This window comes from Bos mutus, chromosome 11 (assembly GCF_027580195.1).
Source record: "Bos mutus isolate GX-2022 chromosome 11, NWIPB_WYAK_1.1, whole genome shotgun sequence".
NCBI lineage: Eukaryota > Metazoa > Chordata > Mammalia > Artiodactyla > Bovidae > Bos > Bos mutus.
The window spans coordinates 65838732-65862398 of record NC_091627.1 but is presented as its reverse complement, the minus strand read 5'-3'; the positions used below and the strand labels follow the sequence as shown (position 1 = coordinate 65862398).

The 23667-nt window shown below is 36.3% G+C and overlaps 1 protein-coding gene across 4 annotated transcripts in view; it reads right to left on the bottom strand.

Annotated features, from left to right (window-relative positions):
* FANCL (FA complementation group L) overlaps window positions 1-23667 on the bottom strand; it is a 95486-nt gene that overhangs the window by 65639 nt on the left and 6180 nt on the right. For 2 of the 4 annotated variants that reach the window (XM_070379537.1, XM_005888704.2), the window contains exons 2-5: window positions 14361-14419; window positions 12100-12160; window positions 6337-6393; window positions 552-652 (exon numbers count right to left, since the gene is read on the bottom strand). In XM_070379537.1, the coding sequence (XP_070235638.1) occupies window positions 552-652; window positions 6337-6393; window positions 12100-12160; window positions 14361-14419 (278 nt within the window). Of the gene's footprint in view, window positions 1-551; window positions 653-6336; window positions 6394-12099; window positions 12161-14360; window positions 14420-15874; window positions 15928-23667 lie in introns of all 4 variants that reach the window. The other 2 variants (XM_070379538.1, XM_070379536.1) reach the window with 2 other exon arrangements.

Below are 23667 nucleotides of genomic sequence, written 5' to 3'. Positions count from 1 at the left end.
GACTGTAGCCCACCAGGCTCCTCTGTCCATGGGATTCTCCAGGCCAGAATACTGGAAGAGGTAGCCTTTCCCTTCTCCAGGGGATCTTTCCAACCCAGGGATCAAACCCAGGTCTCCAGCATTGCAGGCAGATTCTTTACTGGGTCACAAGAGAAGCCCGTATGAGGTGAGGGATAAGCTAATTAATGCAACTGTGGGAATCCTCTCACAATGTACAGGTATATCAAACCACCACACAGTGCACTTTAACTATGTTAAAATTTTATTTGTCAATCATATCTCACTACAACTAAAAGAAAACAAAGTAACATTGATAACTTCTTAGCTTACTGTGTACATAAAAAGGTTATTTTTTCCAAATTATATTTAGTATTTTACCTTGTAAGTCAATTTTTTATGCTGACACACCTTTAATTCATATTCACAAAAAGGATCAGATACTCTAACTACAATGAAATGCTTTGACTAAAAACTGCTAAAGCTGCAAATATATCAAATTGAAATGTGTTAAGAAATAGGCATTTCTAAAACATATTTTAAAATAGACATACTTATCCCAACCAAGAGTTCTTATTTCTCCAATAAGGCTTGAGTAGAACTTGGGAGGAGAAGGTAGTACATATGGTTCTTTTTTATTCTTTAAAGCAGCTTCCTGTTTAAAAGAAAAAATGTGAATCAGCTGTGGAATGCTACACAATGAATTATTAGTACCTGACTACAAAACACAACTCTTGCACCTCATTAACATGTCCGTTATTTTTATAGCAAATCCAGCTGATTTCCCTCCTCATAAAAAAAAAAAAAAAAAGACAAAAAAGGGGTAAAGGACTGTACCAAAGGTAACGTAAAAATGTCAATTATTATACCATACAAACTTAAGTCTAATATTCTCCTAAACTATCATGTCTATCACAGATGAAAAAGGATCACCAAAAAACAAAGCAAAATCCTCATCCTCAAGGCTTTACTATTTTTCTACCCCTGTGGATATAATGTTTGATAGAAAGAAACATGTACCTTTAAAAAAAAGCCTGAATTCTATGTACATGGCCTAGACCGACATATTTGTACACCATTATGAATCACATTCTTACAAACAAAAATCCTTCTTTATCACAATAAATAGTTAACCTGTTAATTTCCTTTACTGACTTCCACGCTGTATAACTCCCAGACCAGCAAAGCATTTTGCCATCTATCTGGTTAGATCACAGCTTCTTTCTCCACTAAACCTACCTATGACATCTTTAAGATGATTTATGTTCCCCTGAACAAAACTAAAATTTACATTTTTTACAAGCAATACAAGCATCACTAGAGTTGCTGAGGCTGAAAATTACCAATTACTTCAAAGGTGTTAACCTGGACAGTATCTTACTTGGAAAGTAAAAAATAAATGTACATATGAATTACACAGAGGTTCATATTGTTTGGGTTATTAAAAGGTATTATAAAAAACAGGCTTCCCAGATGGCTCAGTGATAAAGAATCCACCTGCCAATGCAGGAGACACAAGAGACCCAGAGTTCAATCCCTGGGTCTGGAAGATCCCCTGGAGAAGGAAATGACAACCCACTCCAGTATTCTTGCCTGGGAAATCCCATGTACAGATGAGCCTGGCTGGCTACAGTCCATGGGGTTGCAAACAGACATGACTAAGCACATTATAAAAATTAAAGAAATAAAAAATTTAAAAAACAGATATAATAACAAAAGAACATAAGAACAAGTATAAAATTATAAAGATTTCTGGTAACCTTAATAAAAAGTATACATTTTTATTCACTTAAATATGTTTATTAACATGGATAGAAGGCTACTAAATTAACACTACAAAAGACTAGACTTTTACAAAACAGCATTTCAAAAATCAGGACTGCTAACTGAAACTACTTAAATACAGTTCTAAATCTGCTTTAAGATAAAAACAAACAAACAAAACCCTGAAAGCTGGTTAGTAAGGGCTAGAATGTCAATTTGAATTAGAAAGGAAGCTCCTAGAAGACAAAAAGTATACTGCCTTTTCATAAACTACTTAGTGCTGTATATAAACAACCTGTGGTCCACAAAATTAGTATTAAGATTCTCCTGTTACAAATACGACTAACAGGAGTCAGTATAGTTCCTGTACTTACAAACATGTAAGAGTACACAGTATTTCTTTGGAAATTTTTTTCAATTCAAAAATATTAATTACTGTTATTAATATATACTGAAGATAAAAACAAACTTGGATAATAATTTACTGGGATAAAAGAGTACTTTAATCCTAGATTTATGGCATTTGCTAACTCTGCCTTCTGCTTTGGGTCAGACAAGTTATTCCTATTCTAGAACTGTAACAGAGAAAAGTGCAAAGACAGAGAAGCAAAGTGTTCTTGTGGAGAATGAAGCAAAGGTACTTAGAAGAAAGAACACAGGCTTTACAAACCAGGAGTTTAGATCCTAACTTTAAGCAATTAAGTTTTGAGGCCTTAGGCACTCAGTGACTCAGCTCTAAAAAAGGAATAAAATAACCTACCTGTTGAGTTCTTTTAAAATATAATTGTTCATTTAATAAATATGTATCAAACTCCTACTACATGCCTAGTTAGCACTAGGAAACTCCAAGAAAAATTTAACAAAATGTCCTGAAATAAGTTCAACAGCTACTGATTTCATTTGGGCAACATTCTCAATATTTTCACCAGGGATTATATTAGGTTAACCCTATTACTAATAATACAACCCAATAAATAAACTAATAATTCTTACATCTTTAGGTAGACTGCCACAAATGTACAACAGTATTACCAACCCTGTCCACAATTTTAGAGAGTTAAAGTACAGGATCTCATTTAGGAAAGCAAAAACAAATGTACTAAACAGACTACTATGAATTAGAGATCAATCACACTATTTTAAACTAATGAGTATTTCTTCAAAATTAAATGACCGTGAGAGCTTAAATTAGCTTCACAGTAAAGCCTAATGGGCCACATAGTTTTACTCTGGTTCTCTTAGTCCTATTTGTGTAGCTTATCGAAATTATGATAAAAAGCCAAAAGAAACTTTTTCAACTTTTGTCCAATGTCAAGGAGACGCAAACCAAAATGTTTCACTACTTCAACCTTTTTAAGGTTATCATGTTGTAGCCTTTGACAAAATTTACAACGAACTTTGATAAACCTCATAACTACAGTTTACAAATTTATAAGTCAAAATTTAAACTTTAGAAAGTGACTTTTTAAATACTTTCATTTGATCCCAAACTTTTCACCAAAGCCTCTGTCATGAATATTAAAAAAAAGAATTCAAAACAAATCTAGCAAGCAAATTAAGTTCTCAATATGTGGCAGCTGCTGCTAACAATAAAGAGAAAACAGAACCACAAAGAAATAACAAAATGCTTTCAGTTGTTAGTAGAAATACAGTGGCATTGTAATTTTATAAAACAAATACAAGAAATATTTTATAGGTGTGAGAAATGCATAAGTAAAACATAAAATTATAACTATGTTAATACTCAAAATGGAAAAGAAAAACTAAAAATAGAATTACCACATGATCCAACAATCCTACTCCTAGGAATTTAACCAGACAAAATTAACTCAAAAAGACACAAGCACCGTATTTTCATAGCAGCACTGTTCACAACAGCCAAAACATAGAAACAACCTAAATGTCCATCAGCAGATGAATGGATACAGAAGATGTCGTACATGTATAAAATGGAGTACTACTCAACTATTAAAAAATAATAATAATAATGCCATTCGCAGCAACATGGCTGCAAATAGAGATTATCACATTAAGTGAAGTCTAAGAAAGAGAAAGACAAATACTGTATGATATCATTTGTATGTGCAATCTACAATCTGGCCAAAATGAACCCATCTACAAAACGGAAACAGACTCATAGACATAGAGAACAGATCTGTGCTCGCCAAGGAAGAGGGGAGGAGGGGGAGATGGCCTGGGAGTTTGGATTTGGTAGATACAAACGATTACATTTAGAATGGACAAACGAGGTCCTACTATACAGCACAGGGAACTATATACAATATCCTGTGATTAACCATAATGGAAAAGAATATTAAAAAGAATGTATATGTGTGCATAACTGAGTCACTCTGCTGTACATAAGAAACTGGCACAACACTGTAAATCAACAGTACTTCAAAAGAAATACTAGAAATGAAAACTCAGATTTAAGAGGAAAGAGATACAAGCATAAAAGTCAAAGAAGTAAAACCCCTATGCCAGATGTGAATTGAAAATACTGAAATGAACACAGGTAATAGCAAAGGTCTGAATAGTCAAAGCTATGGTTTCTCCAGTAATCATGTACGGATGTGAGAGGTGGACCATAAAGAAGGGAGTGCTGAGTGCTGAAGAACTGATGCTTTCAAATTGTGGTGCTGGAGAAGACTTCTGAGAATCCCTTAAACAGTAAGGAAATCAAACCAGTCAATCCTAAAGGAAATCAACCCTGACTATTCACTGGAAGGACTGATGCTGAAGATATTTTGGCCAGGTGATGTGAAGAGCAGACTCATTGGAAAAGATCCTGATGATGGGAAAGATTAAGGGCAGGGGGAGAAGAAGGTGACAGAGGATAAGATGGTTGGATGGCATCACCAACTCAATGGACCTGAGTTTGAGCAAACTCTGGCAAATAGTGAAGGACAGGGAAGCCTGGGGTGCTACAGTCCATGGGGTCACCATGGACTGAAGAGTCCATGTCTGAAGAGTCAGACATGACTTAGTGCCTGAACAACAAATAGCAATGAACATGCCAGTTTCAAGACTGTGGCATCCAAATACCATTTTCTACAAAGAAACCATATCTCTTTGGTAAAACAGGGTAAGTGAATGAAACTGGGGCAACTGGTGCCACAAAGCGAAGCTTATATTGTGTTAAAAGAACTCAGCAGCCAACATGAAAGGACTTATATTTACCAAAACTGGTAAAATTTAAGCATTAAAAAGAATAATAATCGCAATGGACTAAAGTTAGTCAAATACTTTAAAATACACGGGTTCATAATATTAAAAAAATCATTAGTTCCCTTTGAATTCCTAGGTACCAACTCATTATTCTTAAAATTGATTTTAAAAAAAGGAAAAAAAATCAAGCACTTATCCTCATTCCAGTATGGGCAAGATCTCAAATTTACCAAATAAATGATGAGGGGAACTTCTTTTCTGTAAAATTTTCAGCTAATTAATGTAGACGATGGATTTTTAAAAATCACCATTTGCAACCCCTAACAAAACAGTGGATGTAGTTAATGACCATCACTGGAAGCTAAAATCAGTAGGTGATAGGATGATCAGAAACTTTATATTGGATGGATCTAAACCTACTGACTAATCTTAACTCTATTAAATGAGGAACTACCAGACACCATGTACCTCCTATGCAGAGTAAGAAGTACAGAGCATAAATTATTATTATCAGGAGAAATGCATGCAACTTCCTTCAGACCTCTAGATTTAACTGCCAGATTACAAAAAAAAAAAAAGTAGAATATGATAAGAGATAGCATGAATATCTAATGAACCAAATTCAGAATGTAGGAAACCTTTTAAAATGCTCCAGTCCCCTTCTCCTAAAAGAGTAGGTAGGTAAAGAAATATCTTAGGCAAAACTTTGAATTTTGCTCATGGGTCCTGGGTATTTACTGTAGTCATCCTTCCTTTGCTAATCAAGTATCTTATGTATCCATGCATGCTAATTCGTTTCAATCATGTCCAACTCTTTGTGATCCCATGGACTGTAGCCTGCCAGGTTCCTCTGTCCATGGGAATTCTCCAGGCAAGAATACTGGAGTGGGTTGCCATGCCTTCCTCCAGGGAATTTTCCCAACCCATGTCTCTTATGTCTCCTGCATTGGCAGACAGGTTCTTTCTCACTAGCGCCACCTATGCAATTTATGCACAGTTAACTGAATAATCAATTGTACATAACTGTATATATGTAATGAAGCTTAACAAGTTTTTCAGAAATCTGTAACTGTATATGAAATTATTTCTACATTGTACTGTATCTTTAAGAGTGATTTTTTAATCTCTGTTGATGTTACATTCTCTAACAGACCAGAAGTACACTTTATTTCTTCACCACCTGTCCAAGTCTAGCGTCACGTGTACCCATCAAATTGGTTCTTACACACAGTTCTATTCCTCTTGCAGTTCCAGAAAAGTACCATCCACATTTATGCACTAGTAAAATAAAACATTAAATGACTGAGAGTTGAGAAGTTTTAAATTCTAATGTTAGTTTTTAAAGGAATTACAAAAACACACCAGATTTACAGAGTATAATGACAGTGTTAAAAAACAAATCCTTACCAAAACCATCTTCAACTCCATCATAAAACTCACTAGATCAGGAGACTGCTGCATTCTCTAGACCAAAACATATTTTTAATTAATTTCAGTGTACAATGAATACTCCATGAACTGGAAATGGAAACTTAAGTCCATATAGATATAAAAAAAATTAACTATCTTAAAAGTATAAGAATTGAATTATTGGTCATCAACAGTATTATTTCTACCACTTTCATTCTGAAAGAGTAATTAAAGCCCTCAAATCTAATTTGGTGAGATATGCTGAATTAGGTAAGCATGGCACTTAAAGTCTCACACATGACTCTATTTCTTCAGCACTGACTACTGTCAAGTTTAGCAAATCTAGCAAACCACAGCACTATTAAAAAAAATAGTATGACAATGTCAAGAGGAGTATAAAATATAAAAATCAGGCAAATCTATACAATTAAATCTAGTTAGAACAATGAATTAACTAATCAATAATACTGTCTATTTTAATTTTTTCTTTGACCTTAAACACTGCCTATAGTTGTTAATTTTGTCCTTTCACAACTAACCTGTATTAATTCAAAAGGAGTCAATCTTTCAATAAGGTAAAACAGTTACAGTAATACGACAAAAAGGAAATAACTTCTGAAGTACAATGTTAAAGTGTCAGGGCTCCATTTCCTAGAAATCTTTGATTCTTAAAAGAAAATTATTATAAAATAAAAGCAAAAAAATTCTCATTAAAATTGCTCTATTAAATAAATCTACATCATTTCTCTGCTTGAAATCAAAATAATGTTATTTTTGCTACTTTTTCTAATGCACTGCACTACCACCACACAGTTCTAAAGCATATATGTAAATCTCAGTTTTTAGAGGAGAAAAATAATAATCTAAAGTATTCAACAATACACGAGGCATATGATTCATACCTTAATGTAGCTTGGTAGGGCACATGTTTGCAGAACAAATCTTTGACTTTCCCTTCTTCTATATATTTCCCCTGTAGTTGACTAGTGATGAGTAATAAATTATACCAAAAGTGTGCAAACTACAGCTCAGAGGCTAAATCCAGCCCAATAGCTGTTTTTATAGAGTTGTAATGAAATGCAGCCACGCCTATTCATTTACCTCTTGTCAAAGCTGCTCTGTGCTACAAGGGCAGAGCTATGTAGTCATAACTGAGATCTTAGGGTCCACACACCTGTAAAATTTACTACCTGGCCCTTCATAGAAAAGACTGCTGACCACACCTCCCACTTTGACTCACATTTAATGAAGTTAAAAATGATACCAGGAAAGAATAGTAACGTTCACCTGGACTTTGGAATAAAACAAAGACTAAAACTAATACTGGGTTCTACAGTATTGGAGGGCAGCGGGGGAGATACATAATTGGGACTTTTTCTAGGAACTCTCTTGGTGAATTGGTGGAGAAAAACTTAGGAATCTTAAGTCTTCATTAAGAGTTTTTCTTCCAGCTATTTAGCTACCTCATTAGATTCATTTCTTAAACTTTAGCATACAACATAGTCTCAGTGAAACGGGAGGGGACGGTGGAGAGAACACAAAGAGAAATCATTTAAACATTCCCTTAAACATATGCTGTAAATTATATTGCCAGCAATGACAGTCTACTTTCTACAAATCAAACAATTTCCTGTATTTCTTTGTGGTTCAGTACTGCTTTAAGTGAGAGTAACTGTCATTGTCATTTACCATAGATAATAACCTGCTTTAAGATAGAGAAAACAGATCAGGAAACACACACAAATTAATAAACCATTAAAAGAAAGGCAGTTCTATTTACATCTACTTTTCTACGAGAGGTTTTTCATTATTTTCAATTGCTTCCGTAACTGATTTGCTTGTTTCTCTAATCTTTAAAAGAATTTTCAGGTAGAGGAACCTAAACATTACGAATAACTGAATTTGGGTGGGGATGTTGATAAAGTGGGTGAAGGGTGTCAAAAGCATAAACTTATAAATTAAAAAAATAAATAAAAAGTAACTAAATAAATCCTGCCTATATTTCATCTATGCTGCCTTTACATCTACTCTTATTACATACGCATACATGATCCTAAGTGATTTCCACCCCACTTTTTTGTAGCTAATCTTGAACTACAATCACATTTTTGCCACAGATAACCTACAACTCCTAAATGAGTCCTGGGATAATTTTGGTTATCACTGCTATTCAGGAAGAGAGAGTGAATGCATTTGAAGGCCCTGAAGTTCCAAGCATGGAAATAAAGTTTCAACACAAATGCTACCGGGAAATGTGCTGAGGATTTTAGACAGAAAATATTTTACATAAAATAGGGCTCCTTAAAATGCTTGATAGAGAAAAAGCCTACAGAATTCAGCAACAACTAAACCAGTGTGTTATATAACACTTTGCAAAATAGGTTTTAAAAAGAGCATATTTAGTAACTTCCTAACCTCACTTGGCAAAATGGTTGTCTGGAAAGGCCTTAAAAATGGCTGACAAAAGAAGAGAAGCGAAAGGCAAAGGAGAAAAGGAAAGATATACCCATTTGAATGCAGAGTTCCAAAGAACAGCAAGGAGAGATCAGAAAGCCTTCCTAAGGGATCAGTGCAAAGAAATAGAGGGAAACAATAGAATGGGGAAGACTTGAGATCTCTTCAAGAAAATTAGATACCAAGGGAACATTTCATGCAAAGATGGGCACAATAAAGGAAAGAAATGGTATGGACCTAACAGAAGCAGAAGCTATTAAGAAGAGGTGGCAGGAATACACAGAAGAACTATACAAAAAAGATCTTCATGACCAAGATAACCATGATGGTGGGATCACTCACCCAGAGCCACACTTCTTGGAATGTGAAGTCAAGCAGGCCTTAGGAAGCATCACTACGAACAAAGCTAGTGGAGGTGATGGAATTCCAGGTGAGCTATTTCAAATTCTAAAAGATGATGCTGTCAAAGTGCTGCACTCAATATACCAGCAAATTTGAAAACCCCAGCAGTGGCCACAGTACTGGAAAAAGTCAGTTTTCATCCCAATCCCAAAAAAAGGCAATGCCAAAGAATGTTCAAACTACCTCACAATTGCCCTCATCTCACACGCCAGCAAAGTAATGCTCAAAATTTGCCAAGCCAGGCTTTAACAGTACATGAACCACGAACATCCAGATGTTCAGCTGGTTTTAGAAAAGGCAGAGCAACAAGAGATCATATTGCCAACATGCGTTGGATCATAGAAAAAGAAAAAGAGTTCCAGAAAAACATCTACTTCTGCTTTATTGACTATGCCAAACCTTTTGACTGTGTGGATCACAACAAACTGTGGAAAATTCTGAAAGAGATGGGAATACCAGACCACCTTACCTGCCTCTTGAGAAATCTGTATGCAGGTTAAGAAGCAACAGTTAGAACTGGACATGGAACAACAGACTGGTTCCAAATCAGGAAAGGAGTATGTCAAGGCTGTATACTGTCACCCTGCTTATTTAACTTATATGCAAAGTACATCATGAGAGACATTGGACTGGATGAAGCACAAACTGGAATCAAGATTTCCGGGAGAAATTTCAATAACCTCAGATATGCCAATGACAGCACCCTTATTGCAGAAAGTAAAGAACTAAAGACCCTCTTGATGAAAGTGATCCACACAGTCAAAGGCCTTGGCATAGTCAATAAGGCAGGAGTAGACGTCTTTCAGGAACTCTCTTGCCTTTTCTATGATCAAGTGGATGTTGGCAATTTGATCTCCGGTTCTTCTGCCTTTTCTAAAACCAGCTTGAACATCTGGAAGTTCACAGTTCACGTATTGCTGAAGCCTGGCTTGGAGAATTTTGAGCATTACTTTGCTAGCGCTTGAGATGAGGGTCAATTGTGAGGTAGTTTGAACATTCTTTGGCATTGCCTTTCTTTGGGATTGGAATGAAAACTGACCTTTTCCAGTACTGTGGCCACTGCTGAGTTTTCCAAATTTGCTGGTGTATTGAGTGCAGCCCTTTCACAGCATCATCCTGTAGGATTTGAAATAGCTCACCTGGAATTCCATCACCTCCACTAGCTTTGTTTGTAGTGATCTTCCTAAGATCCACTTCAGTTCACATGCCAGGATGTGTGGCTCTAGGTGAGTGATCCCATCAACGTGGTTATCTGGGTCATGAAGATCTTTTTCATACAGTTCTTCTGTGTATTCTTACCACCTCTTTTTAATAGCTTCTGCTTCTGTTAGGTCCATACCATTTCTGTCCTTTATTGTGCCCATCTTTGCATGGAATGTTCCCTTGGTATCTCTAATTTTCTTGAAGAGATCTCAAGTCTTCTCCATTCTATTGTTTCCCTCTATTTCTTTGCACTGATCACTGAGGAAGGCTTTCTGATCTCTCCTTGCTATTCTTTGGAACTCTGCATTCAAATGGGTATATCTTTCCTTTTCTCCTTTGCCTTTTGCTTCTCTTCTTTTCACAGCTATTTGTAAGGCCTCCTCAGACAACCATTTTGCCTTTTTGCAATTCTTTTTCTTGGGGATCGTCTTGATTTCTGCCTTCTGTACAATGTCACGAATCTTCACCATAGTTTTTCGGTCTCTCTGTCCTTCAGATCTAATCCCTTGAATCTATTTCTCACTTCCACTGTATAACTGTTGGGGATTTGATTTAGGTCATACCTGAATGGTTTAAAGGTTTTCCCTTCTTTCTTCAATTTAAGTCTGAATTTGGCAATAAGGAGTTCATGATCTGAGCCACAGCTTCCGGTCTTTTTTGCTGACTGTATAAGGGCTTCTCCATCTTTGGCTGCAAAGTATATAATCAATCTGTTTTTGGTATTGACCATCTGGTGACATCCATGTGTAGAGTTTTGTCTTGTGTTTTTGGAAGACGGTGTTTGCTATGACCAGTGTGTTCTCTTGGCAAAACTCTATTAGCCTTTACCCTGCTTCATTCTGTACTCCAAGGCCAAATTTGCCTGTTACTCTCTTAACTTCCTACTTTTGTATTCCAGTCCCCTATAATGAAAAGGACATCCTTTTTGGGTGTTATTTCTAGAAGGTCTTGTTGGTCTTCATAGAACCATTCAACTTCAGCTTCTTTAGCATTACTGGTCGGGGCATAGACTTGGATTACTGTGATACTGAATGGTTTGCCTTGGAAACGAACAGATTTCATTCTGTCGTTTTTGAGAATGCATCCAAATACTGCATTTCAGACTCTTGTTGACTATGATGGCTACTCCATTTCTTCTAAGGGATTCTTGCCCACAGTAGTAGATATAATGATCTGAGGTAAATTCACCCATTCCAGTCTATTTTAGTTCACTGATTCCCGAGGTTCACTCTTGCCATCTCCTGTTTGACCACTTCCAATTTGCCTTGATTCATGGACCTAACATTCCAGGTTCCTATCAATATTGCTCTTTACAGCATAAGACTTTACTTCCATCACCAGTCACATCCACAATTGAGTGGTGTTTTTGCTTTGACTCCGTCTCTTCATTCTTTCTGGAGTTACTTCTCCACTGACCTTCAAAAGCATATTGGGCACCTACCGACCTGGGGAGTTCATCTTTCAGTGTCCTATCTTTTTGCTTTTTCATACTGATCTTGGGGTCTCAAGGCAAAAATACTGAAGTGGTTTGCCATTCCCTTCTCCAGTGGACCACATTTTTTCAGAACTCTCCACCATGACCCATCCATCTTGGGTGGCCCTACACAGCATGGCTCATGAGTTAGACAAGGCTGTGGTCCATGTGATCAGATTAAGTAACTGCCCTCACTTAAAACAAAGCTTTTAACAAAAAGGACTTACCTGTTGTACTATGTGATGATATCCATTAAGTGCTGTTTTCAGCTGCCAACTACATAGTAATCTAAAATTTTAATGGAACAAAATGGTTTGTTCACTGTTTAGAATTAAAAGGAAAAAACATTTGTATGCCAACTCTAATATGTACATACATACAAAAGAATGACAAAACATAATTCTGACAAGTTAATAAAATTTTTACCGCTAGTACTGTTGAAACTCATGTCTTCAAACTGTTGGTACTAACTTTATTTCAAAATATAAATGACTGCAATCAGCAAATGACATGCAAACAAACAGTACGTTTTTTTTTAATTTTAACATATCCAAAGCAATGTTTTCTTGAACTGGATTCTTTTCCAAGGTAGGTTAAATAAAACCAATAGTTTTGATCATAATTTACAGAACTTGTATTTGAGAAACCAAATGCATTATAACAATCTGTGTTTGCTCTGGCTTAGTCGTGTCTGACTCTTCGAGACTTCGTGAACTGTAGCCCCATAGGCTCCTGTGTCCATTATAACAATCTAATCTTAAATTCCAGATTAAGGACATACATACTTTTAACTGTGTAAGTAGTGATAAATAATGTTCATCTATCTACCGGCTCACCCTCAGCTGCATTCTTAACACTGTTAGGTAACTCTTCTAGAAATGCTTTTACTTACCTAGAAGTAGAAAGTCTGAGTTTTCTCAACCATGGTCTTTTCAAACCATCATGACTGTCCTTTTCTGGTCTGCTAACCCGCATCCTCTCTGCTATCTCCTATCACAGGGGCAGAATAGCTCATTCGACTGCCCATGGGAAACCCCATCTTCAAATATACTTTCCACCTCCTGCCACCAACTCAGTCACATCAATTCACTAATTACTCCTTTACTGTGGTATCCTTACTCTCCGCTAGCATTTTTTCCTCTGTAACTTGTTTGAGCAAATCTTCTTTTTAAGAAAACACATAATTATAACTCTTCCTTGACTGCACACCTTTCTATAGCCACTCCTGTTCTTCAAGTAGTTTTTACTGTTTACATTTCCTTTCTACCCACTCCAAAAACCCCAGTACAAGCCGACTTCAACCACTACATGAAACGTGCAATCTAACCTGACCCCTTTGCAACACTAAGCACTGTTAACCACTGACTTTTAAGCTGCTCTTTCTTTGATTTCAGAAATAACTGTCCAGGTTTTCCTGTTAAATCTGGTCAATACTTCGTCTTCTTTCAAGGTCTTCTTTATTTACCACACCTTTAAATATTGTTATGCCCTCAAGATTATGTTACTAGCTTTCTCTTCTCACTCTATCCATGCAGGAAAACCTATCCACATTCATGGCCCTAAATCCCATGCCTACTGTGACTTCTACACACATCTCCACTCCAAGCTTCATGCTTAAGTTCCCCACCAAAACACTGCTACTGCTGCTGCTGCTGCTGCTGCTGCTGCTAAGTCGCTTCAGTCGTGTCCAACTCTGTGCGACCCCATAGACAGCAGCCCACCAGGCTCCTCTGTCCCTGGGATTCTCCAGGCAAGAACACTGGAGTGGGTTGCCATTTCCTTCTCCAACCAAAACACTGCTACCTACTAAAATCTCCTCTTCATACTTCACATCTGATATGCCTTAAAACAATTCCCCTTCAACTTCTTCCATCTGTGACTTCTTCTCTAGTTTAGTGATCTGAGTTAGGAATTTGCAAAGAATCCTCCACTCCTCTCCCCCTCTTATCTCCCACTTCTGATCAGTCACAAAATCCTGTCAGTTCTACTCATAACTGTCTCTGGATTCTTCTTCCCTTCCTACCCTCAGAAAAATTTTGGAGCAGAAATTAGATTTTGGGTGCTACCTAAATTTCTATTCTCATCTCTTGACATTCCTTGAAGGGCTGTCAATACCTATAGCCCATGTTGACACCTAATTTCTATCAGGGCAGAACTGATGCTGTGGGGCTTCCCATGCCTGAACATACACATAATTAACATCAGTCAAAAGTTGGAAACAAAGTTTTCTAATTATTTTCTATTCTCCAAATATTTTCACTTGTTGTTTACTGCTTTAAATAAAAAGTAAATTAGACTGTTTTGCTGTTGAAGAGCACTTCAACACCACAGAAAATCATTTAAAAAGCACACTGATTGGCAAAAATCAGAAATGCTTCTGGTTAACTAATTAATAAACAGAACTCTAACAAACAGAATCAGCTTATACAGATGTGACTGCCCATCCCGCCAAGATGCCTGTAGAGTATATAACAAAACACCACATTACCTGGCATTCCTCAGCTGCAAATCTTTGGGCAGCAATAGTCTCAGGTGGAAATCTCTTCCCTGTGGAAAATATTAAAAAGGTGTGAACTCAAATTAAGAGAAGTCAATCAGAGTCACATAAAAAAGGCAACATTTTCCTGTATTTTCTAAAAGGTATCAACTTTATTCAAATACTTGTTAAAATATAAGCAACAAAACAGTGCATTTAAGGGAAAATAACTCAAAAATATGTCAGAAACTTTTGTGATTACTGGGTAATCAAAACACTGAGACAGGATTTTGTTTTTAAAGAAAAAGTCATTCACATAAATAAGAAATACTAACAAACTGTTATGCAGACATAAAGGAGAAAGTTAAATGTTATTTCTTAGGGAAAAAATTCAAGAAAAAAGAAATTCCTTCAAACTGATCTGAAGATAGAAGGAAAAAACATGACATACCCCATATTTGTAGTGTTCCAAATTTTAATAAAGTGAAAATATATTTAAATAATCTTAATATACAGACATCAGAGAAATATTTTCATAAATCAGAGTATATTTAGTTCTCCCACACTTGCAGACCTTTAATAAATAAAATCCTTGAAACACTGTTACTTATTTTAATTTAAATATTCATTAACTATAATCTGAAAAAACTAAATTTTACTTAAAAGTCTTTCTAAGGAACGAAGGACAGTTCTCTGAGAAATATACTGTTCTACTTTCTTGAGAAAGTGAATGGGAAAGCAGCTTAAACTTTGTACCTTAAATAGCATAATACACATGAAATCTAAGCAAAGGTAAGCAGAAAAAGACAAACAGAAATATAATCTTTTACTCCAACAGTATAAAATGAAAAAGAGTAATAAAATTCTTGAAAAACAATTACCACGAGAATTTTATCAGAATCTCCCTCAAAGCAGTTTCAAAAATAGAGGAACACAATTAAATGTACCCCATAACCTTTACTTTCATGGTAATATTGCAGTTCTGACTTTCATTACATTTAAATGTCCTTTAAAAAAATGAAACAAAATGTACTACTGACCTTTTCAAAAGGTCAAGTAACAATAATTCACTATTTCATTAAACCACTAAAAAGTATTATGTAGTAACCTTAACCTAACTTTATAGACATCCCACACATAGGTGTAAGAACAATCTGGAACTCAAAATTTACATGAAAAATAGTTACATAAAATAATAAAATTCCAAAGTCCCTAATTTGCAAAATCCAACCATTTTAAAAGTCAAATGCCATGTCACATGCCATAATACTTTAAAATTATCTTTTTTTAGTTAAATCATAGAAAAAAAAATACGTCAACTGCTCTCATGAAGAATTTCCAAATTTACAGCAAACTAAAGTATCGACAGTTGTCTAAATCTGAATCTCTCTACATACCATTCCCAAAAAATATGTACATCAAAATTAAGAGCAAATAGAACCACAAAAATCCCCTGTCTTAGGCAGAGGCAGAAGAAAGAGAACAGTATAAACTTCAAAACTGCCTGTAAGAAGAAAAATACAAACCACTTTCCAGTGCCTTCCATCCTGGGGCTCCTACATCAAGTCCTTTGAGAGAGCTAGGGGATTCAGGAAATTAAAAAAAAAAAAAAAAAACAGAAAACAGAAGAAGGGATTAGATTATGTGTGAAAAATAAAGAATTAGCAACATAAAAGTCAAGGATCTCATCTTGGATAAGAACTGTAAAAGCAGAAGATGGTAAAAGGGCTATCCTTTGGAAACAGTGTTAGGAGGAAAAAGTACCAACTATGGGAAACTGAGGGTCTTACATAACATTAAAAATGCTGGATTCTTCCTACAACACTACCAAAAAAAAAACCATCCATCAAGTAAACTACATTTTGCAGACAGAAGAGAATACTTTTTTTAATTAGAGAATAGTTGTTTTACACTGCTGTATCAGTTTCTGCTGTACAGCAAAATGAATCAGCCATACATACACATATATTCCTTCTTTTTTGATTTCCTTGCTATGTAGGTCAAAAGAGGGTATTCTTGAGGAATTTAACAAATTACTGCAGCCAACGGTTGACAAACACAAAGATAATGTCTCCATCAACGATAAGCTCAGTTCAGTTCAGTAGCTCAGTCATGTTTGATTCTTTGCTACCCCATCACCAATCCCCAGAGCTTGCTCAAACTCATGTTCATTGACTTGGTGATGCCATCCAACCATCTCATCCTCTGTCATCCCCTTCTCCTACTGCCTTCAATCCTTCCCAGCATCAGGGTCTTTTCAAATGAGTCAGTTCTTTGCATCAGGTGGCCAAAATATTGTAGTTTCAGCTTCAGCATCAGTCCTTCCAATGAAAATTCAGGAATGATTTCCTCTGGGATGGACTGGTTGGATCTCCTTGCAGTCCAAGAGACTATCAAGAGTCTTCTCCAACACCACAGTTCAAAAGCATCGATTCTTCGGCACTCAGCCAAAGTTTATAATCCAACTCTCACATCCATACATGACTACTAGAAAAACCATAGCTTTGACTAGATGGACCTGTGTTGGCAAGTAATGCCTCTACTTTTTAAGATGCTGTCTAGGTTTGTCATAGCTTTTCTTCCAAGGAGCAAGCGTCTTTTGATTTCATGGCTGCAGTCACCATCTGCAGTGATTTTGGAGCCCAAAAAAATAAAGTCTGCCACTGTTTCCACTGTTTCCCCATCTATTTGCCACAAAGTGATGGGACCAGATGCCATGATCTTAGTTTTCTGAATGCTGAGTTTGAAGCCAACTTTTTCATTCTTCTCTTTCACTTTCATCAAGAGGCTCTTTAGTTCTTCGCTTTCTGCCATAAGGGTGGTGTCATCTGCATATCTGAAGTTATTGCTATTTCTCCCAGCAATCTTTTGATTCCAGGTTGTGCCTCATCCAGTCCAGCATTTCATATGATGTACTCTGCATATAAGTTAAATAAGCAGGGTGACAATATACAGCCTTGATGTGCTCCTTTTCCTATTTGGAACCAGTCTGTTATTCCATGTCCAGTTCTAACTGTTGCTTCTTGACCTGCATACTACTATGACCTGCTAAGCTACTATGAGACAAAAACAAAATGTGGAGAGAGAGGTGGGAGGGGGATTCAGGATGGAGGGGACATTATGTATACCTATGGCTGATTCACACTGATGTATGGCAAAAACCATCACAATACTGTAAAGTAGTTGTCCTCCAAATAAAATAAATATATAAATTTTAAAAAAATAAGAACTGAGACATTTCAGGTGACAACAATCCCTCAACGTAAACAAAAACCACAAGGCATAAACAAATTACAATACTGAATTAAATGTTATTTGGTGACTATTTGCACCCAGATTCAGAAATTTTAAAACCTCATAACAGAAACTGAAGAGAAAAAAAAGACAAAATAATATTAAAATGGAAGGATAAATTAAGAGCTGTTCAAAGAAGAATAGAGTAAAATTAAAATTTCTTACCTTTCAAGACAAAAAGGTAAGAAAATGACCAAATGAGAAAAAATTAAAAACCACCTGAGAGCAGCAACTGAAGCGGAACACAAGCAAAAAAAAAAAAAAAAAAACCAATAAGAAAAAGATCAAATAACATATGGGAAATAGAATAATACTGGCACCAGACATCTTAAAACAAGACTTTAAAAAGCCACAGTGGAACAAACTTTTAATAATGTGAGTGAAAATGCTCACTTAATAATATATAATTCAGTATTCCTTTAAGAAACTGAAAGGGAATGCCCTTTAGTTTATACAATGGAACAACAGGGAAGGATTTACCTTCCCATGTTAACCAAAAGATTGGACAAAATATCTGAAACAATGATTTTTAGACATCAAACAACAGGCAGCACAGGACAATGACCCCTGAAAGAAGGGAAACAAAGGAGAAAAGTCTCTGTAATTGGCCAGCCTGGAGAATTTTCAGGCTGCACAGCAAGGACGAAGAACCAAATAGAGCCTAACATTTTCTATTATTTGAGAAGACAGGCCTGAGTAAGGGGAGGCCAAGGCATGTAGAATTTACAAGATACAGTACAAAAGAGGAGAGAAATACATGGAGAAAAATTACACAGAGAATAATTCTACAGAACTTCAGAGAATTCCTAAAAAGTGTTCTTCCGCTGAGTACTGATTGCCACAGGATGTGAGACTACCTAAAGACGGAGAGATAAGAGAATACCTCGAGGCACTCACACAAAGCTAAAAGAAATCATGTTCTAACCAACCAGAGTGGAAAATCTTGTACTATAAGAGCTACTAAACAGTACTCTTAAGAGTGTTGTCTCAGTGGTACAACCAAATCTCTAGGCTCAAGTCTGTTCTGTTTCAGCTTAACAAAGCTTAAAAGTAAACCTTGGAAAGATTTGCTGTTTCCAAGTAATTTAATGGTTGTCATTGAGTCACTAAGTTGTGCCCAACTCCTTGCAACCCCATGAACTACAACATGCCAGGCTTACCTGTCTTTCACTATCTTCCAAAATTTGCTCAAACTCACGTCCACTGAGTCGGTGATGCCATCCAACCATCTCTACTTGTTGCCCCTGTCTCTTCCTGCTCTCAATCTTTCCCAGCATCAAGGTCTTTTACAATGAGTTGGTTCTTTGAAATCAAGAATATTTAAGAGAACAAAAAACTTCATACAACCAGTGGAATGCACAATGTATGTCAACCAATCAAAACATACCAGGTATGCAAAGAAGCAAGAAAATAAGATTAAAAAGAGAAAAATCAAGAGAAACAAATATAAAAATGGCAGATAATAGAGCTTCCCCTCTCATACTTAAGCAGTTATAACTGTATTATGTATGTTCAAGAAGGTAGAGGAAAGCATCAGTATGCTAAACAAACACAAAAAAAACCCAAAAAGACTCAAGTTGAAGAGATGAAAAATACAATGTCTGAGATGAAAAATATGTTACAATGCAGTTATTAACAGCAGATTAAACATTGAAAAAAATATATTTGTGTACCTGAAAACACAGAAGTAGAACATCCAAAGAAAGCAGAGAAACTGACTGAAAAAAAGAAAAAAAAAATCAACAAATTATGGAAAAACTTAGAGTGGCTTAATGTGCATGTATTTGGAATCCCCAACATAGGAAGCATGAAGGAACAAAAAACTTTTTGAAGAAATAATGGCTGAAGTTTTTCCAAATTAAATGAAAATACAGATCCAAAAAGCACAATAAACCCCATGAAGGAAAAACATGAAGAAAACTACACCAAGGAACATCACAAATTGACAGAAACCAGTGAGAAAAATGTTAACAGCCAAAGAAAAACAATATACTTACAGAGGATCAAAGATAAAAAGTACAGATTTCTCATACACAATAAAACAAGACAATGAAACAAAACTGCCAAAGCACTAAAACAAAAAGTCAACCTAGAACTTTATACCCAGTGAAAGTATCTTTCAAAAGGCCAAATAAACAATTTTTGAGACATAAAACAGCTAAAGAATTCATCACTAGCAGACAGGCACTATAAGAAATGTTAAAGGAACAAGTTTAGGAAGAAAGTAAATGAGTCCACTGGTAGCAAGGACTTGGACATGACTGAGTGACTGAACAACAATAACGACAAAATAAAACAAGATGGAAATCTGGATATAGAACAAAGAGTATCAGAAACAGTAAATATATAGATAAATATAAAAGACTTTTTTCTTATCTTTTAAAATCTCTTTAAAGCATAATTAATTGTGCCAAAGCTGGAATAACTTAAGCAACAAATAATGTAGTGCTAGAATATAATTCAAAATATAAAATATCTGTATGTCCATACTGATATAAATGATTGAATTAAGAAATGGAGAAATTAATCTCCCATACAGAAGAATTCCAGATAAATTACAACTGACTCTTGAACAACATGAGTTTGAATTGTTCAGGCCCACTTATACATAGATTTTTTTTTTTTTTTTTACAGTAACTACATACTGTAGTACTATACAATCTGCACTTGGCTGATTTCACAGATGGATTTTCAAGCCCACAAGGTTTAGCACACTTAAGCTTTGCGTTATTCAAGGGTCAACTGTATATAGATACTCCACTTGAAAAGGGAGGCAGTATAATTCCCCACTTTTTTTTTTCTTTTTTCTTTTTAATTTATTTGTTTTAATTGGAGGCTAATTATTTTACAATATTATATTGGTTTTGCCATACATCAACATGAATCCACCACAGGTGTAAGGGCTGCTCTTAGTGACTTCTTCCAAAGAATACAGTATGGGAAGGGTGGGAAAAAAGTGACTTCCCAGTAGAGAAACCTACAAACACAACTTCAGCCAAGTGATCAAAGTCAACATCAACAGTCATAAATCATGTTGACAATATGTACCCCTAATATGATGTGATGAAATGGTATCTAAACTTCGCGACGTTTCTCTCAAAAACCCATAAAGCCTAATCACGAGAAAAAAAAGGCAAATCCTAGTAGAGCAGTGTGTCCTACAATAAACTTGACTAGAATTCTTCAAAGGGTCATTTCATAATCATAAAGGAGTCAGAGTCATCAAAGACAAGAAAGGTCTAAGAAATTATCAGCTCAGAGAAGCCTTCATGGCAAATAAATGGGGAAACATTGGAAACAGTGAGAGACTTTATTTTGGGGGGCTTCAAAATCACTGCACTTGGTGACTGCAGCCATGAAATTAAAAGACACCTGCTCCTTGGAAGAAAACCTATGACAAATCTAGACAACATATTAAAAAGCAGAGACATTACGTTGCCGACAAAGGTCCACCTAGTCAAAGCTATGGTTTTTCCAGTAGTCATGTGTGAATGTGAGAATTGGACTATAAAGAAAGCTGGTGGCTGAAGAATTGATGCTTTTGAACTATGGTCTTGGAGAAGACTCTTGAGAGTCTCTTGGACTGCAAGGATATCCAACCAGTCCATCCTAAAGGAAATCAGTTCTAAATATTCATTGGAAGGACAACACAAAAGACGACTCTACACGTGGACATCACCAGATAGCCAAAACCGAAATCAGACTGATTAGATTCTTTGCAGCCAAAGATGCAGAATCTTTATACAGTCACCAAAAACAAGACCGGGAGCTGACTGTGGCTCAGATCATGAACTGCTTATTGCCAAATTCAGACTTAAATTGAAGAAAGTAGGGAAAACAACTAGACCACTCAGGTATGCGCTAAATCAAATCCCTAATAGGAAGTGAGAAATAGATTTAAGGGACTAGATCCAATAGACAGAGTACCTGATGAACTATGGACATAGGTTCGTGACATTGTACAGGAAACAGGGCTCAAGACCATCCCCCAAAAAAATAAATGCAAAAAAACAAAATGGCTGTCTGAGAAGTACTTACAAATAGCTGTGAAAAGAGGAGAAGCAAAAAGCAAAAGAGAAAAGGAAAGATATACCCATTTGAATGCAGAGTTCCAAAGAATAGCAAGGAGAGATAAAAAAGCCTTTCTCATCAAGCAATGCAAAGAAATAGAGGAAAACAATAGAATGGGAAAGACTAGAGATCTCTTTAAGAAAATTAGAGATACCAAGGGAACATTTCATGCAAAAATGGGCTCAATAAAAGACAGAAATGGTATGGACCTAACAGAAGCAGAAGATATTAAGAAGAGGTGGCAAGAATACACAGAAGAACTATACAAAAAAGATTTTCATGACCCAGATAATCACCATTGTGTGATTACTCACCTAGAGCAAGACATCCCAGAATGTGAAGTCAAGTGGGCCTCAGAAAGCATCACTATGAACAAAGCTAGTGGAGGTGATGGAATTCCAGTTGAGCTATTTCAAGTCCTAAAAGATGACTGTGTGAAAGGGCTTCACTCAATATGTTAGCACATTTGGAAAACTCAGCAGTGGCCACAGGACTGGAAAAGGTCAGTTTTCATTCCAATCCCAAAGAGCAATGCCAAAGAATGCTCAAACTAGCACACAATTGCACTCATCTCACACGCTAGTAAAGTGATGCTCAAAATTCTCCAAGCCAGGCTTCAACAGTACGCGAAATGTGAACTTCCAGATGTTCAAGTTGGTTTTAGAAAAGGCAGAGGAACCAGAGATCAAATTGCCAACATCTGCTGGATCATCAAAGAAGCAAGAGAGTTCCAGAAAAAATCTATTTTTGCTTTATTGACTATGCCAAAGCCTTTGACTGTGTGGATCACAAGAACCTGTGGAAAATTCTGAAAGAGATGGGAATACCAGATCATCTGACCTGCCTCCTGAGAAATGTGAATGCAGGTCAAGAAGCAATAGCTAAAAGTGGACATGGAACAAAAGACTGTTTCAAACAGGAAAAGGAGTAAGTCAAGGCTATATATTGTCATTCTGCTTATTTAACTTATATACAGAGTACATCATGTGAAATGCTGAGCTGGAGGAAGCACAAACTGGAATCAAGATTGTCAGGAGAAATATCAATAACCTCAGATATGCAGATGACACCACTCTTATGGCAGAAAGTGAAGAAGAACTAAAGGGCCTCTTGATAAAAGTGAAAGAGGAGAATGAAAAAGTTGGCTTAAAGCTCAACATTCAGAAAAGTAAGATCATAGCATTCAGTGCCATCACTTCATGGCAAATAGATGGGGAAACAATGGAAACAGTGGCAGACTTTATTTTGGGGAGCTCCAAGATCACTGCAGATGGTGACTGCAGCCATGAAATTAAAAGACGCCTACTCCTTGGAAGGAACCAACCTAGACAGCATATTAAAAAGCAGAGACATCACTTTGTCAACAAAGGTCCATCTAGTCAAGGCTATGGTTTTTCCAGTAGTCATGTATGGATTTGAGAGTTGCTCTATAAAGCAAGCTGAGGGCCAAGGAACTGATGCTTTTGAACTGTGGTGTTGGAGACGACTCTTGAGAGTCCCCTGCACTGCAAGGAGATCCAACCAGTCCATCCTAAAGGAGATCAGTCCTGGGTGTTCACTGGAAGGACTGATGTTGAAGCTTAAACTCCTTTGGCCACCTAATGTGAAGAGCTGAGTAATTTAAAAAGACTCTGATGCTGGGAAGGATTGAGGGCAGGAGGAGAAGGGGATGACAGAGGATGAGATGGCTGGATGGCATCACCAACTCGATGGACATGAGTTTGGGTAAATTCAGGGAGCTGCTGATGGACAGGGAGACCTGGCGTGCTGTGCTTCATGGGTTGCAAAGAGTTGGACAAGACTGAGCAACTAAACAAACTGAATGCAGTTGGAAATTTCAATGCCCTCTTTTATTAACTGAGCAACTACAGAAACTCAGTAAGGATATACAAAACTTGAATAGCATTATGAACCAATCTGACCTGACATTTATAGAACACTCTACCCAACAGCA